General features: G+C 45.8%; 2 protein-coding genes across 5 annotated transcripts in view; both read right to left on the bottom strand.

The window, feature by feature from the left end:
- Positions 1–477: 477 nt before the first annotated feature.
- SETD9 (SET domain containing 9) lies at positions 478–7,226 on the bottom strand. Its single transcript, XM_072135648.1, has 6 exons — positions 7,063–7,226; positions 5,597–5,919; positions 4,233–4,356; positions 3,773–3,888; positions 1,080–1,185; positions 478–957 (listed from the first exon to the last, which is right to left on the bottom strand). Exons 1-6 carry the CDS (start codon positions 7,164–7,166, stop codon positions 870–872), a joined length of 861 nt encoding a protein of 286 aa, XP_071991749.1. The 5' UTR covers positions 7,167–7,226; the 3' UTR covers positions 478–869.
- Positions 7,227–11,338: 4,112 nt separating this feature from the next.
- MAP3K1 (mitogen-activated protein kinase kinase kinase 1) overlaps positions 11,339–13,597 on the bottom strand; it is a 36,609-nt gene continuing 34,350 nt past the window's right edge. For all 4 annotated transcript variants that reach the window (XM_072135662.1, XM_072135680.1, XM_072135689.1 and 1 more), the window contains exon 20: positions 11,339–13,477. In XM_072135662.1, coding sequence (XP_071991763.1) covers positions 13,328–13,477 — 150 coding nt within the window. In that variant the 3' untranslated portion in view covers positions 11,339–13,327. The remainder of the gene's footprint in view (positions 13,478–13,597) is intronic.

Raw genomic sequence — 13,597 nt, forward strand, 5'->3', positions numbered from 1 at the left:
CATCGGAGCAGGCATGGCCTTGCCTGTGGTGCACACTATAACGCCGACAGGTTGAAGGCAGCAGGGAGCATTGGACGGTGACTAAGTATACACATTTTTTTTTTTTTTTTTTTTTATACCACAAGGCACTATAGGCTGATCGTGAGAATCTCCGTTATGGGTCCTCAGAGATCACTAGAACGAGGGGTCAGATGTGACCCAGTTGGACCCCTTCTGCAGGACGTGCAGGTCTGAGTTGCCCCATTCATCTCTGGAGATTGCAGAGCTCAACTATCTCCAGCAGCTCGGCCATACATGGTCGTCCGCTAGTCTCGGGGAGCGATAAGGGGTCCATCATCACTGAGACCTCCCGTTCTTGTGATCTGTGGGGGTCTTATTAATGGAAAACCCCTTTAAGTGTATATACAGCACCATGTAAACAATATAACAATTTATGAATCCTTAACCCTTTGAATGGACAAAAGAAAGGTGCTGAGAGTGAGTAAAGGGGTCTGCACTTCTCCTTTATTACACATGAACAGAACAAGATATTATATGGCTAACAGCACTTAGGAGTCCAGTGTATTCAGGAGCACACTCCCTCACTCTTCTCTGTCATGGCCGCCCGGTGTGGAGATCTTAATGACACAATAGGTTTGGAGGACTCGGCATAAGGGCCTTTCCTTGCCGCTGTGTAAATCCATCATCTCTATTAAGAAGAAAATTCTAGAAGATTTCAGCAGTGAAGGAGGCAACATGACTATAGAGCGGTCCTTAAATTCATCTCTACAACAAGATGATCAGCACCGATAACAGAAAGTCCATGACCCTTCACAGCGTTACAGAGATGTGTATCACAGATCTGGACACCATCTTCAGAATATTTCCTGTCATTGAACGATGGTGAAGTAGTTTGAGAATAATTCTTCCCCGCAGTGAATGTCTCTGAGAGCCACGAGGACCACACAGCGCAGCGGCCTGGAGGGAAACACATGGAGGGGGGGGGGGGGGGGTTAGAATATCTAAAAACATTCAGAAAAAGCTGAGAATGTAATCATAATCTGATGTCTCTACAGAGAACTTACTGCCTCCATACTCACCCCTCCACATCATGGGAGTAGCGGATATTGGGGATGTACTGCCTCAGCTCCACCGGGAAGGAGTCCGGGACGTCAAACTCCTGGTAACAGACATTAGCAGCGCAGTCTGAGGAAGGAAAAGTTGCAGTAGTAGTAGACAAGGACCAATTTGTCATGCTCTGTGCAGCGCTGCGTAATCTGTAAGCGCTATATAAATAAAGAATTATTATTATTATTAGTGGCGGAGACACAGTAGTAGTAGTAGTGATAGTGATGCAGTTTTAATTGTGAAAATGCAGCAGCAATAGTAATACAGGTGCAGTAGTAATAGTGATGCAGTTGTACTAGTAGAGATAAAGTAGTAATAGTGTTACAGTTATAGTAGTGGAAATTAAGTAGTAATAGTAATACAGGGTTAGTAGTAGAGATAAAGTAGTAATAGTGTTACAGTTATAGTAGTGGAAATTAAGTAGTAATAGTAATACAGGTGCAGTAGTAATAGTAATACAGGTGCAGTAGTAAAGATGAAGTAGTAATAGTGATGCAGTTGTACTAGTAGAGATAAAGTAGTAATAGTGTTACAGTTATAGTAGTGGAGATGAAGTAGTAATAGTAATACAGGGTTAGTAGTAGAGACAAAGTAGTAATAGTGTTGCAGTGGTAGTAGTAGAGATGAAGTAGTAATAGTGATGCAGCTGTAGTAGTGGAGATGCAGTAGTAATACAGTAGTAAAGATGAAGTAGTAATAGTGATGCAGTTGTACTAGTAGAGATAAAGTAGTAATAGTGTTACAGTTATAGTAGTGGAGATGAAGTAGTAATAGTAATACAGGGTTAGTAGTAGAGACAAAGTAGTAATAGTGTTGCAGTGGTAGTAGTAGAGATGAAGTAGTAATAGTGATGCAGCTGTAGTAGTGGAGATGCAGTAGTAATACAGTAGTAAAGATGAAGTAGTAATAGTGATGCAGTTGTATTAGAAATCAAGTAGTAATAGTGTTACAGTTATAGTAGTGGAAATTAAGTAGTAATAGTAATACAGGGGTAGTAGTAGAGAAGAAATAGTAATAGTGTTGCAGTTGTAGTAGTGGAGATCCAGTAGTAATAGTAATGCAGTTGTAGTGACAGTATTAGTAGAGACACTGTAATAGTGATGCACATGTAGCGGTAGAGATGTGATAGTGACAGAGAAGTAATAGTAGTGATACAGTAGTAGTAGTTATAGTGATGGAGAAGTAGTAATAGAGATACAGTGATAGTAGGGGTGGTAATGGGGGGGAGGGGGTTATTTAGAAGCATCTTATCCTCCAGATCTATAATCTCCACCAGGGATATCACTAGCCCCAAATCACCTAGAGAAGGGGTGGAGTACTTTGGGAGGGTTGTATTTCAATTTTAAAAAAGGCTGAAGGCAGCGATTGGCCCCTTTCTTAAAGGTGTGTGTGTGTGTGTGTGTGTGTGGTTAGGTGGGACTACAGGGGCAGGTTCTTTATAAGTTATGGGGGCACGTGGAGGGGCCTCTTTCCTTCTGCCCTCGGGACCGAGCAGCGAGAAGTCTCCCATCCACCCCGTGAAAGCGTTTGCCACAGCTTTGGTGGTCTTTGCACATATCTGAAGGCAAAATAAAGCTGCCCTCGTGATGTCTGCCGGCCAGCAGCCGCCATTCAGGCGAAGGTTTTTTGTCCCAGAAGAAACGTACGGCCCGCACCGGAATGTTTTTGTTCAACTTCCGTTTTTGCACTTTTTTCATGTTATTTAATTAATTAAGAAGTTTTTCTCTTTAAATACAAGCTGTGCCCCACCCACATACCCACAACAAGTGATGGTGTAGTCTCCCTTAATGACTGGTTACGGTGGGGATTTTTTACCAAGCCCGGGGCCAAGAGCTTATTTCTGGGATATTCCCTACAGTCCAGATGTGTCAGTGCTGTAGATATACGTTCCCCATCAGATGATATCCTGGGCACCTGTAGGTTACGGTGGGATTGACATCCCATGCTAAGTTTTGTGGGAGATCCTTGGGGAGGGGGGGGAAATATATATAAGGATATGGACACTTAAGCGCAGATACCAAGTGTAAGCCCCTACCATGTGTGTCACTTACTGTGTCTTTGGGGGACAAAGACCATGGGATTTCTTAAAATTGTCCGGTAGGGAACAAAAACGTAGCACTATTGGCTGCTCAATGCCCCGGGAAAACCAAATCATTATACATGTGTGTATTCATAGGGGAATGAATGAAATGTGAATGTTATCTTCTGTACACAAGGTAGGTGCACATCAATTTACACATTGGGGTCTGACTGCTAGGACACCCCCCAATCACCAGACTAGGTCCCGTAAAGGCTAATTGACGAAGTTGCAGGTTGAGGATGCCTCCTGTCAATCCATTCAACTGTATGGGAATGTTAAATATTGCTGAGCACAGCGCTCTGGTATTACAGTGATGAAGATAACTGAGCGCTGGGCTTCCGATGCTCATATAATACTGAATGGGGAAGCAGGTCAGAGGCTCATCCTACCTCTTCATTCAATTAGTAAGAATGGAACCCCCCGTTCTCTCGAACATCTCAACACCACCAATCAGATTTCATGTGGATAGGGGATTACAATCAAACTGGGTACAACCCCTTTAAGAGAAGCTGAGGTCTCATCTGCAGGTAAATACTGAGAGCTGAATAACATGAATGAGGTGGTCACAGCACATGCGGGGGTTACCATTAGAGCAGTTATTGACGTATTGCCCCACAGCCATGGGATTGAGGGGGGCGCTGGTCAGCCAGGAGCAGTCACACATCTTCAGGGGTCCGAGCTGGTCCCTCCTGCTGCACGACCTGAAACACAAGCAGCACAACAACAGCGAGGAATCAACTAAGAAGTGAAGAGTAACAGCAAGCAGTGAGCTAACACTACTTCAGAGCTGAAATATCCCAGCATGCTCTGCTCCTCAAGTGTCTGCACACAGCCTGCTCTGCCACTACAACAATAAATGTACAATTACTGATGACTGTACAAATACTGTTTCCATAGGAATGGTGGCTGTGCATTGTGCTGTGGGAGGACACCTAGCTGCTGTGACTCACTGCCCCCTCTCCTTAGACACATACACACTTGCACAATCGCACTAGCGCCTCTACCAGGGCCATGTGTGACACTGCAGCTCATTCCCCTTACTGACCTGTACACAGACTTCGAGATCCCTTTGTCGTTTCCATCAATGAGAATTCCATCCAGACACCGAAAAATAAATGGATTTCCAATGGACTGAAAAAAGATGGGCTCATGATTCTGGTAGACGACCCCTGTGAAATATATGGAAATTAACCCATAGAGGTCAAAGCTAAAGAGATCAATACTGGAAATAACAGTCTCTCTTTTCCCCACTCATCTCATAAACTTGGGACTGGCATTTTTCTGTCTTCATGACGCCTGTCCCACGGGAGAACTTTGTTCCTCTCTAGACCCGTCTGCAGGGGCGTAACTTGAGGGGGTGCAGAGGGTGCGGTTGCAACCGGGCCCAAGAGGCTTAGGGGGCCCATAAGGCCTCACTTTCCCATATGAGAAGACTATTACTATAAACCATACATTATAGTCGGGGGCCTGACTGCACTGGGGCCTATCAGCTTCAAGTTATGCCACAGCCCTTCTGTCCTCTCTCCGGACTCCTCTGTCCCTCCTCCAGACCCTTCTGTTCTCTTCTCCTCTGTTCCCCACCAGACTCCTCTGTCCCCCGCCAGTCTCCTCTGTTCCCCGCCAGTCTCCTCTGTTCCCCGCCAGTCTCCTCTGTTCCCCGCCAGACTCCTCTGTTCCCCGCCAGACTCCTCTGTTCCCCCCAAGACTCCTCTGTTCCCCCCAAGACTCCTCTGTTCCCCGCCAGACTCCTCTGTCCCCCACCAGACTCCTCTGTCCCCCGCCAGTCTCCTCTGTCCCCCGCCAGTCTCCTCTGTTCCCCGCCAGACTCCTCTGTTCCCCGCCAGACTCCTCTGTTCCCCGCCAGACTCCTCTGTCCCCCGCCAGTCTCCTCTGTTCCCCCGCCAGTCTCCTCTGTTCCCCCGCCAGTCTCCTCTGTTCCCCCGCCAGTCTCCTCTGTTCCCCGCCAGACTCCTCTGTCCCCCGCCAGACTCCTCTGTCCCCCGCTAGACTCCTCTGTCCCCCGCTAGACTCCTCTGTCCCCCGCCAGACTCCTCTGTCCCCCGCCAGACTCCTCTGTCCCCCGCCAGAATCCTCTGTCCCCCGCCAGAATCCTCTGTCCCTCACCAGAATCCTCTGTCCCTCACCAGAATCCTCTGTCCCTCACCAGAATCCTCTGTCCCCCACCAGTCTCCTCCCATCCATTCTATTCTCTGTTTTCCTTCAGGCTCCTCTGTCCCTCTCCTGGTTCCGTTGTTCTCCTCTCATCCAACCTGTGGATGAGAACCAATATGGGGGCGACCTCAGTGCTCATTAGTGTTGTCCCGTCCCCTGGCCTCCCATTGCCTGATCATACGTTGATGTCCCCCGGCTCAGGGTTTGGGGTCGTAGACTCATGAGGGCGACATGTACCGGGATACATTGACACAACTGCTCCTCTAGGCACCGATCCTCTGCAGACAAACACTCCAGTCCCTGCCGCATCCAGAGAGCTCGGGCGCCGATCAATAGTGAATCCAAGACACCCGTACATTATGTCATCCGCAGGAGGCGTGGCCTGGTCCCCGGGGGTCGTGTACATGGAGCGGGTGCTGGCGGGGAGCAGGGACAGGAGCTCCTGCTGCTGCGTTATGTCACATGTGAACAGCGCCCGGAAGAAAGTGACGAGAGAATAGCAGACATCAGCGTCAGCTGCCATCTTATCAGTGCCACCGGAGGGGACATGGCGCAGCGTCCTGCGGGGACACAAGAGAGAGCGACTGATCACATGACAACACAGCGCAGGATCCATAAAAAGAGAGTAATAGACAGCTCTTATGAGACCAGTCACATGACAACACAGCAGAGGAATGGTCACATGACACCACAAAGGACCAATCACATGACAACACAACAGAGGAATGGTCACAAGACCCCACAAAGAACCAATCACATAACAACACAACAGAGGAATGGTCACATGACACCACAAAGGACCAATCACATGACAACACAACAGAGGAATGGTCACATGACACCACAAAGGACCAATCACATGACAACACAACAGGGGAATGGTCACATGACACCACAAAGGACCAATCACATGACAACACAACAGAGGAATGGTCACATGACACCACAAAGGACCAATCACATGACAACACAACAGAGGAATGGTCACATGACCCCACAAAGGACCAATCACATAACAACACAACAGAGGAATGGTCACATGACACCACAAAGGACCAATCACATGACAACACAACAGAGGAATGGTCACATGACACCACAAAGGACCAATCACATGACAACACAACAGAGGAATGGTCACATGACACCACAAAGGACCAATCACATGACAACACAACAGAGGAATGGTCACATGACACCACAAAGGACCAATCACATGACAACACAACAGAGGAATGGTCACATGACAACACAAAGGACCAATCACATGACAACACAACAGAGGAATGGTCACATGACACCACAAAGGACCAATCACATGACAACACAACAGAGGAATGGTCACATGACAACACAAAGGACCAATCACAAGACAACACAACATAGGAATGGTCACATCATTAACCAGCAGGGAAAGGTCAGTATAGGTGATTACTTTACTGTAGGGGCACAACTATAGGGGCAGTTGCTGGGGGGGGGGGGGCAAAATATGGAAAAGTAAAACTGTAATAATTTGGCAAAACTGTGTAAAAAAATATTTGTAGCTAAACATTAAAAATAAGGGCGACGGTAACGGGCCACAAGTAGAAGCTCTGCTGTCCACCACAGGGGGCGCCAGAGCTTTTGTATATAGTTCGGATCCAATCCCGGGGAAAGCAGCGTGACCCGATGGTGACTCGTACACACAGCGCGGCAAATCACACCTGCGGTTACGGTCCAAGTTCAGCGCCACCCAGGGGACAAAACGATATCTGTACGATTTCCAGCGGGTTAGAAGTGCCCGAAATACGGAGCCCGAGGAGGGCATGACACCCGCCGCTGGGAGGGGCAACTGAGATGACGGAAGCGGAGAGGGCGGGTGTGCGTGACATCACTCACCATATAGGGAAAAAAGAGGAGGGTCACGTGGAAGGGGCGGTGTCTAAGAGTCGGGATGTGTTTTTATAACTAGAGCACGAGCACCACCTGGTGGGCACTTTATAAAATTACATGTCACGTGATGTGCGCCTCTGTACGGAGCACGGGTGACATCTAGTGGTACAATTATGTATGACAACTGTATGACAAAAAAGTAGTGTACGCGCGCCATCTAGTGTTAATTCTAACCACCTACACACGACTTAAAACGGCTGCCATCTAGCGACAGGTTTGCCTATATGCTCTCATCTAGACAGTACAGCGCCCCCTGGTGAATGATCCAATTACATTACCCAGTTACATGTGAGCAATATTATAAAGCTAACGCTAGGTGTCGCCAGCGTACATGAGTAAATGATTTTGTAAACTGTGACGGCTGCCATCTAGTGGCGAGTTTATCTAATTACATGTGACAGCCCTAGACGCTTCATACAACCGCACCAGGGACATGATATATAGTCATACACCATCTAGTGGTCGCTTTCTCGCACTACCTGCCCTGGTCATTTTATATAACTGCATGACAAGTCTCGAATAGATGCCACCTAGTGGTAGTTTTCTCCAATAACACAAAACATGAACAGTGCCGCCATCTAGTGGTAGCATTGAATTATTACATCACATAAATAGGTAATGTATTTTAATTCAGCATTTCCAGGTTATTTAGAGGAAAATTTCTCCTTTTCCTCTGTTACATTAACCCCTTAAGGACGCAGCCATTTTACAGCTTAAGGCTCAGTCCCATTTTTTGGATTCTGACCTGCGTCGCTTTATATGGTTATAACTTTTGAACACTGTTACTTATCAGAGCGATTCTGAGATTGTTTTTTCCCCACATGTTGTACTTCATTTAGTGGTAAATTTTGGCTGATAAGTTTTGCGTTTATTTACAAAAAAAAAAGAAAATATGATGAATTTTCTGAAAAATTTGCCATTTTTGAAATTTGAAATCATTGCGTTTTCAGGCAGATCGATTTACCACCTAAATAAATTGCTGAATAACATTTCCCATTTGTCTACTTTACATTTTCATAATTTCTGAAATGTCTGGATAATTTATTTTGACGTCACGCGGCTTACAAATCGAATAGCGCTTTTCCGGATTTTCAGAATTGACTATTTTGGGGATAAATACAGTTTTGAATGAAAATTTACATATTTAGCATCAAAACCCCCTATATAATCTACCCAATTTCAAATCTGCACCCCTCAAGCTATCAGAAACAGATTTTACGAAGATTGTTAACCCCTTGAGATCTTCATAGTAATTACATCAAAATGGAGGCGAAATTTAGAATAGTCAAATTGTGCCGGTTATATGTTCATTTAGCCCTAAAATTTACACATTTCCAAAAGATAAAAATACAAAACCCACCATACAATTTGTTCTACAATTTCTCCCGAGTACAGAGACCCCCCACATGTGGCCGTTACTTGTTTTATGGGCACACAGCAAGGCGCAGAAGGGAAGGAGCACCCTGCAGCTGCCAGGATTTTACTTTCCTCATTGGCCTCTTTTGAAGGCTGTAAAATTTTCGCTTTTGCGTTATTGGGGCCATGTGACGGCATTTTTTTTGCGGGATGAGATGCTTTTTCCAATGTTACCATTTTGGGGTTGGTATCACCTATTGTTGAAAATTTAGGAACTTTTTTTGAGGGCAGGAGTAGAAAAGCATCAATTCTCTACTGGTTTTTTTACTTTTTTTTTTTTGTGGTGTTCACCGTATAGCCTAATAATCCTGTTATCTTCATTCTATGGGTCGATACGATAACGGGGATACCAGACATGAATATATTTTCTTGCGTTTTACTAAATTTGTAAAATAAAACCCTATTGTGGGGAAAAATCTATCATTTTTGTATTGCCGTCTTCCAAGTGGCATAACATTGTTACGTTTTTGGCTATGGAGCTGGTTGATGGCTTGTTTTTTGCGGGACACGTTGTACTTTGCACCAGTATCATTCTAGAGTACATATGTTTTTTTGATCACTTTTTATAGCATTTTTTGTGGGATTGAATAGGTAAAAATCATAATTTTTGGAGGGTTTATAACAGTTTTCTTTTACGGCGTTCATCGTGCGGGTTCAATAATTATTTACTTTTATTCTACGGGTTGTTACGGACGCGGTGATACTATATATGTGGGGTTTGTGTTATGATTTAGACTTTTTTTTTAGTTATATGTCTCTTTATATGTTTTGGGGCTTTTGGGCATTTTTGGTGATTTATTACTTTATTTTTTTATTGAATAATTTTTTTTTTTTACTTTTTCACTTTTTCCACCATTGGAAATGAACAAGCAATCATCTGATTGCTTGTTCATAATAATGCCCTGCAATACTGATGTATTGCAGAGTATTATCAGTGTCAGCCTATACACTTGCATAGGCTGGCACTGTGCCAGTAAGATGACGTCACAGACGCCATCTTACCGGCAGTTCCTGCAGGTAACACTGGGGTCCAGATCGGACCCCAGTGATACCGTAGCAATGATCGGTGCCCCCCGAAAATTATTCGGGGGGGCCGATCGTGGGGGAAAGACACCCGAGATGCATGTTAGATGCCGCGATGACCGCGGCATTTAACGGGTTAATCACCCGCGATCTGAGACAACTCCGATCGCGGGTGTTACACTGGGGTGCCGGCTATCAGTCACAGCCGGCACCCCGTGTTTCCCGATGCCGGTTCGGCTCAAATCTTGAGCTGAACCGGCATCGGCTCAGCGTCCGATATATCGGATGCTGAGCGCCAAGTCACTGAGCTCAGCGTCCGATATATCGGACGCTGAGCGGGAAGAGGTTAATCTATCAGGGGAAGCAACAATTTATAGTTTGGAAATTGGGGTTTTATGTCCGTAGATAACAAAATAATTATTTTTAATGGAAGATTCAGAAACTCAGATTCTTAGATGATTCAATTGGCCTTAAAGGGGTTCTCAGGAGGTGGAAAAACATGGCTGCAGTCTTCCAAAAACAGCACCACACCTGACCATGGTTACTGCCAGTACTGCAGCTCAGCTGTATAGAAATGAATGGAGCTTAGTTGCAATACCACACACTTACCCATGGTCAGGTGAGGCGCTGTTTTTGGAAGAGTTCAGCCATGTTTTTCCACCTCCAGAGATTTTTCATGGATTGGTCATCGATATCAGATCAGTTGGAGGTTCAGGTCTGGCACAAGTATGTTGCAGTATAGTGTGTATTTTTTCAGATAGTTATTATCTTGGACATCCTGGTGGTTGATTCTCACGAACCATTTGACCTCTTGGTTTTGGAGACGGCGACTGAAGCTTAAAGGGCATCTACTACCAAGATGAAGGACTGCATGCAAAGGAGCCTCAGGGGCTCTATAGGTGTTAATGGAGCCCATCAAGCTCATTTGCATACAGTCCTTCATCCTGGTGGTACATCTCCTTTAAGTGTTGGCATCAGGACTGAGGGAGGGAGAAATGAGGAAGCTGAGAGAGGTTTGTGTGTGCGCTGAAGAGGAATCATCTCTCTTTTTGCCCCCCTCCTACAGAAATTCACTTCAGCAGGTCCCAGACAGCCGTGTCCTCCAAATCCTTCATTCCAGATGAGGAAGAGGCATAATACCTGCTCCTTGTTACACGGCGAGTCTCCTAGAAAGGTGCCAGATACATATTTTTAAAAAGTGATGTTAGATCTGTGATATGGAATTTTATACAAAAAAAGTAAAAGCACGAGGGACAGTAAGAAGACTTCTATGGGAACCTGTCATTAGGTTTAATGGTGAAAACCTAATGACAAGTTCCCTTTAAGGGGTTCATGGCCAGACTATTGTGGACCGCAGAACATTCAGACCTGGTTTTGGGGTGATGTGCTGGGCTCAGGGGTTTGTGGTCGGACTTTAAACCCCCAATTTATTCCTAAAATAAAATTGACACTGAAGTATGAAGTCGCATGAAGACGCCAAGAACGAAGCTCTGGGATTCTACATTCCTAGAATATATGTATTGTTTCCATCAAGTTTTATCTGTGGATCCCTGGTCCAGACCCCCCCCCCCCCCCCCCACACACACACACACAGAAAACAATCAGCAATTTCTTCAAATCTTTTATTTACTATAAAGACAAAACCACCAGAAATCTGTGGAAATGATGCTATAAAAATCTCTTCACGGGTTAAAAACCTTTAATAATTAAAATATTCCAATATATTTCATATAACAAAAAGGAGACATCGAAGCCAAAAAAATTTATTGATTTAACCCCGAGATTTCCGCAACATTTTTCTTGCACAGTTAAGGTGCCGATAGAAGTTTTAGCCCTTGAGCCCTGGAAGTCTTAGGAATCAGTCATACAGCAAATATCGTCTCATCGTGGAAAAGGAAAAAAAAAAAAAAAAAAGTCAAAAAAACTTTGGTAGAAGAAAAAAAAAAAAAAAAATCTATAGGAACCTGAGGTAGTAAGAGACTGAAATCACGAGGAGCGGGAGCGTCTGTACAGAGGAGTACCACGTAACATCATCAGTCCAGCTTTGATCCAAAGGAAATAAGATTACACCAAAATCTGCAGCAAGCGGGGGAGGGGCGCGATCTACAGGGTAATACTGATTGTGCTGGGGAGGGGGAGGGGCAGCGCCACACAACCATCAAGCTTCCAGTACAGAGTGCAAGACCATAATATATATATATAGGAGTCAAGTACGAGACAGTCAGAGCTACAAGACTTCACATTAAGAAACAGTCATTTTAACTCTTTGGAATCTGCTTTGTCTGTCGCACGAGGAGGAGGAGGAGGAATGTCCGGTGTTATTAGATTCACATTGACGTCGCTCCGGCCGCAGCAGAACAGTAGCTTATAGAGAGCCGATCCTGAGTCTGTATCATTGTGCCACCACCGGCTTCCAAGGGGTTAAAATCATTGGATTAATGGGAAGGACGAGGCCACCGCTCCCCTCCTGTAACGTGCAGGGTCCTGGGGGTGGGTGGGGGCTAATGATCTATTGGCTGTGATCACCCGTTAACCAACGCTCCGCCATCGTCCTCGCACATTACAGGAGGAGACGGGCGGCAAATAAAATTATACGTAATAAAACTGGTTTTTCGTCGGGTCACAGATTTCCTGATTTGGTTCGAGAAGGATCCGAGCTCCACAATTCTAGAAGGAGAAGAATCGCAGGAAAGTTCCAGACAGAACAAGGAGGCGACAGGTGAAGTTAACCCCATCCTAATCAAAGGCAGATGGGAGACCTGCACTAAAATCCCCTCTCAGAGGAGCGACCTGGAAACGGAAATTAAGAGCCAATCCTGTGCCGGCCAGGACTACTACCCCCAGCTGATTCAACGGACAGGTCTGTGCAGCAGCGGCGGCAGTGTAATGTGCAGCACATGGATGTCTTTACATGTGATGCCACGTACATGAGGAGGTCCACAGGCATACAATGTGAGGATGATGAGCAGCAGGGTAAAGCATGGGGGACAGTATTATCACACCAGTACATAGAAGCCTCCACATGAAAGGATGTATGGATAGATGTGAATTGCCGCCATGTAATACTAGATTGTGCCTCTAGGGGACAGCCCTCCGCTGTAAATTTAACATCATTTCCAGGTCACTCGTCACAGGGTAAAAAAACTTGCAACATAAAAGATAATTAAAAATGTAAAAAATAAAAGATAACCCTCCCCCCACCCCCTGACAACGACACATGAAATGATATATAAAACTGCATGAGCAGAGGGAGGAGCGGGTTGTTGGGGTTGTACAGTGTAGACAATATGTACACATTGCAATCCTGTTTTGGGCAGGGGGGCCTCACATGTCAGGGCTGGGGTCTCGGATTACGCCGCCCTGGCAAGAGCTCCAGTGAAGTTTTGCAATTTTCTTATAAAAATAAATAGATAAAAAGGGAAACTGAACCTCCCAACAGGCAAAGCCTGGAACATTGGCCCGAAGCTCCCGCTGTGGCGAGACACGGGACGGCTACATAACACACAGGTATTGTTTGTGCGGGGGTGGGGCGCTGGATATCTGGAGTCCCTCCCCTGCGGTTTCAGTAGCATCAGTAGACATCAGTCTCCGCCTTCTCTACCACTTTGTTCTGAAGACCGGGTGTTTCAGGAGCTCTCGCGATGGCGGACGGTCCTGAGGCTGAAGCTCCAGACAACGGAGGGTGACGTCCCGCAGACCGGGCGACAGGTGAGCGGGGATGGTCGGCGCCGTGGTCGCACTGGCAATCTAAAACAGACAAAGCACAGAGAACTGCGACATTAGGTTACACAATGTAAGTAGTCATTGAGGTAAGTTTTCTCTCATCAGCCAGACACTGGCAGATGGAGGGTCATGTGATCGCTCTCC

The sequence above is a fragment of the Engystomops pustulosus genome, chromosome 1, assembly GCF_040894005.1.
Source record: "Engystomops pustulosus chromosome 1, aEngPut4.maternal, whole genome shotgun sequence".
Taxonomy (NCBI): Eukaryota; Metazoa; Chordata; class Amphibia; order Anura; family Leptodactylidae; genus Engystomops; species Engystomops pustulosus.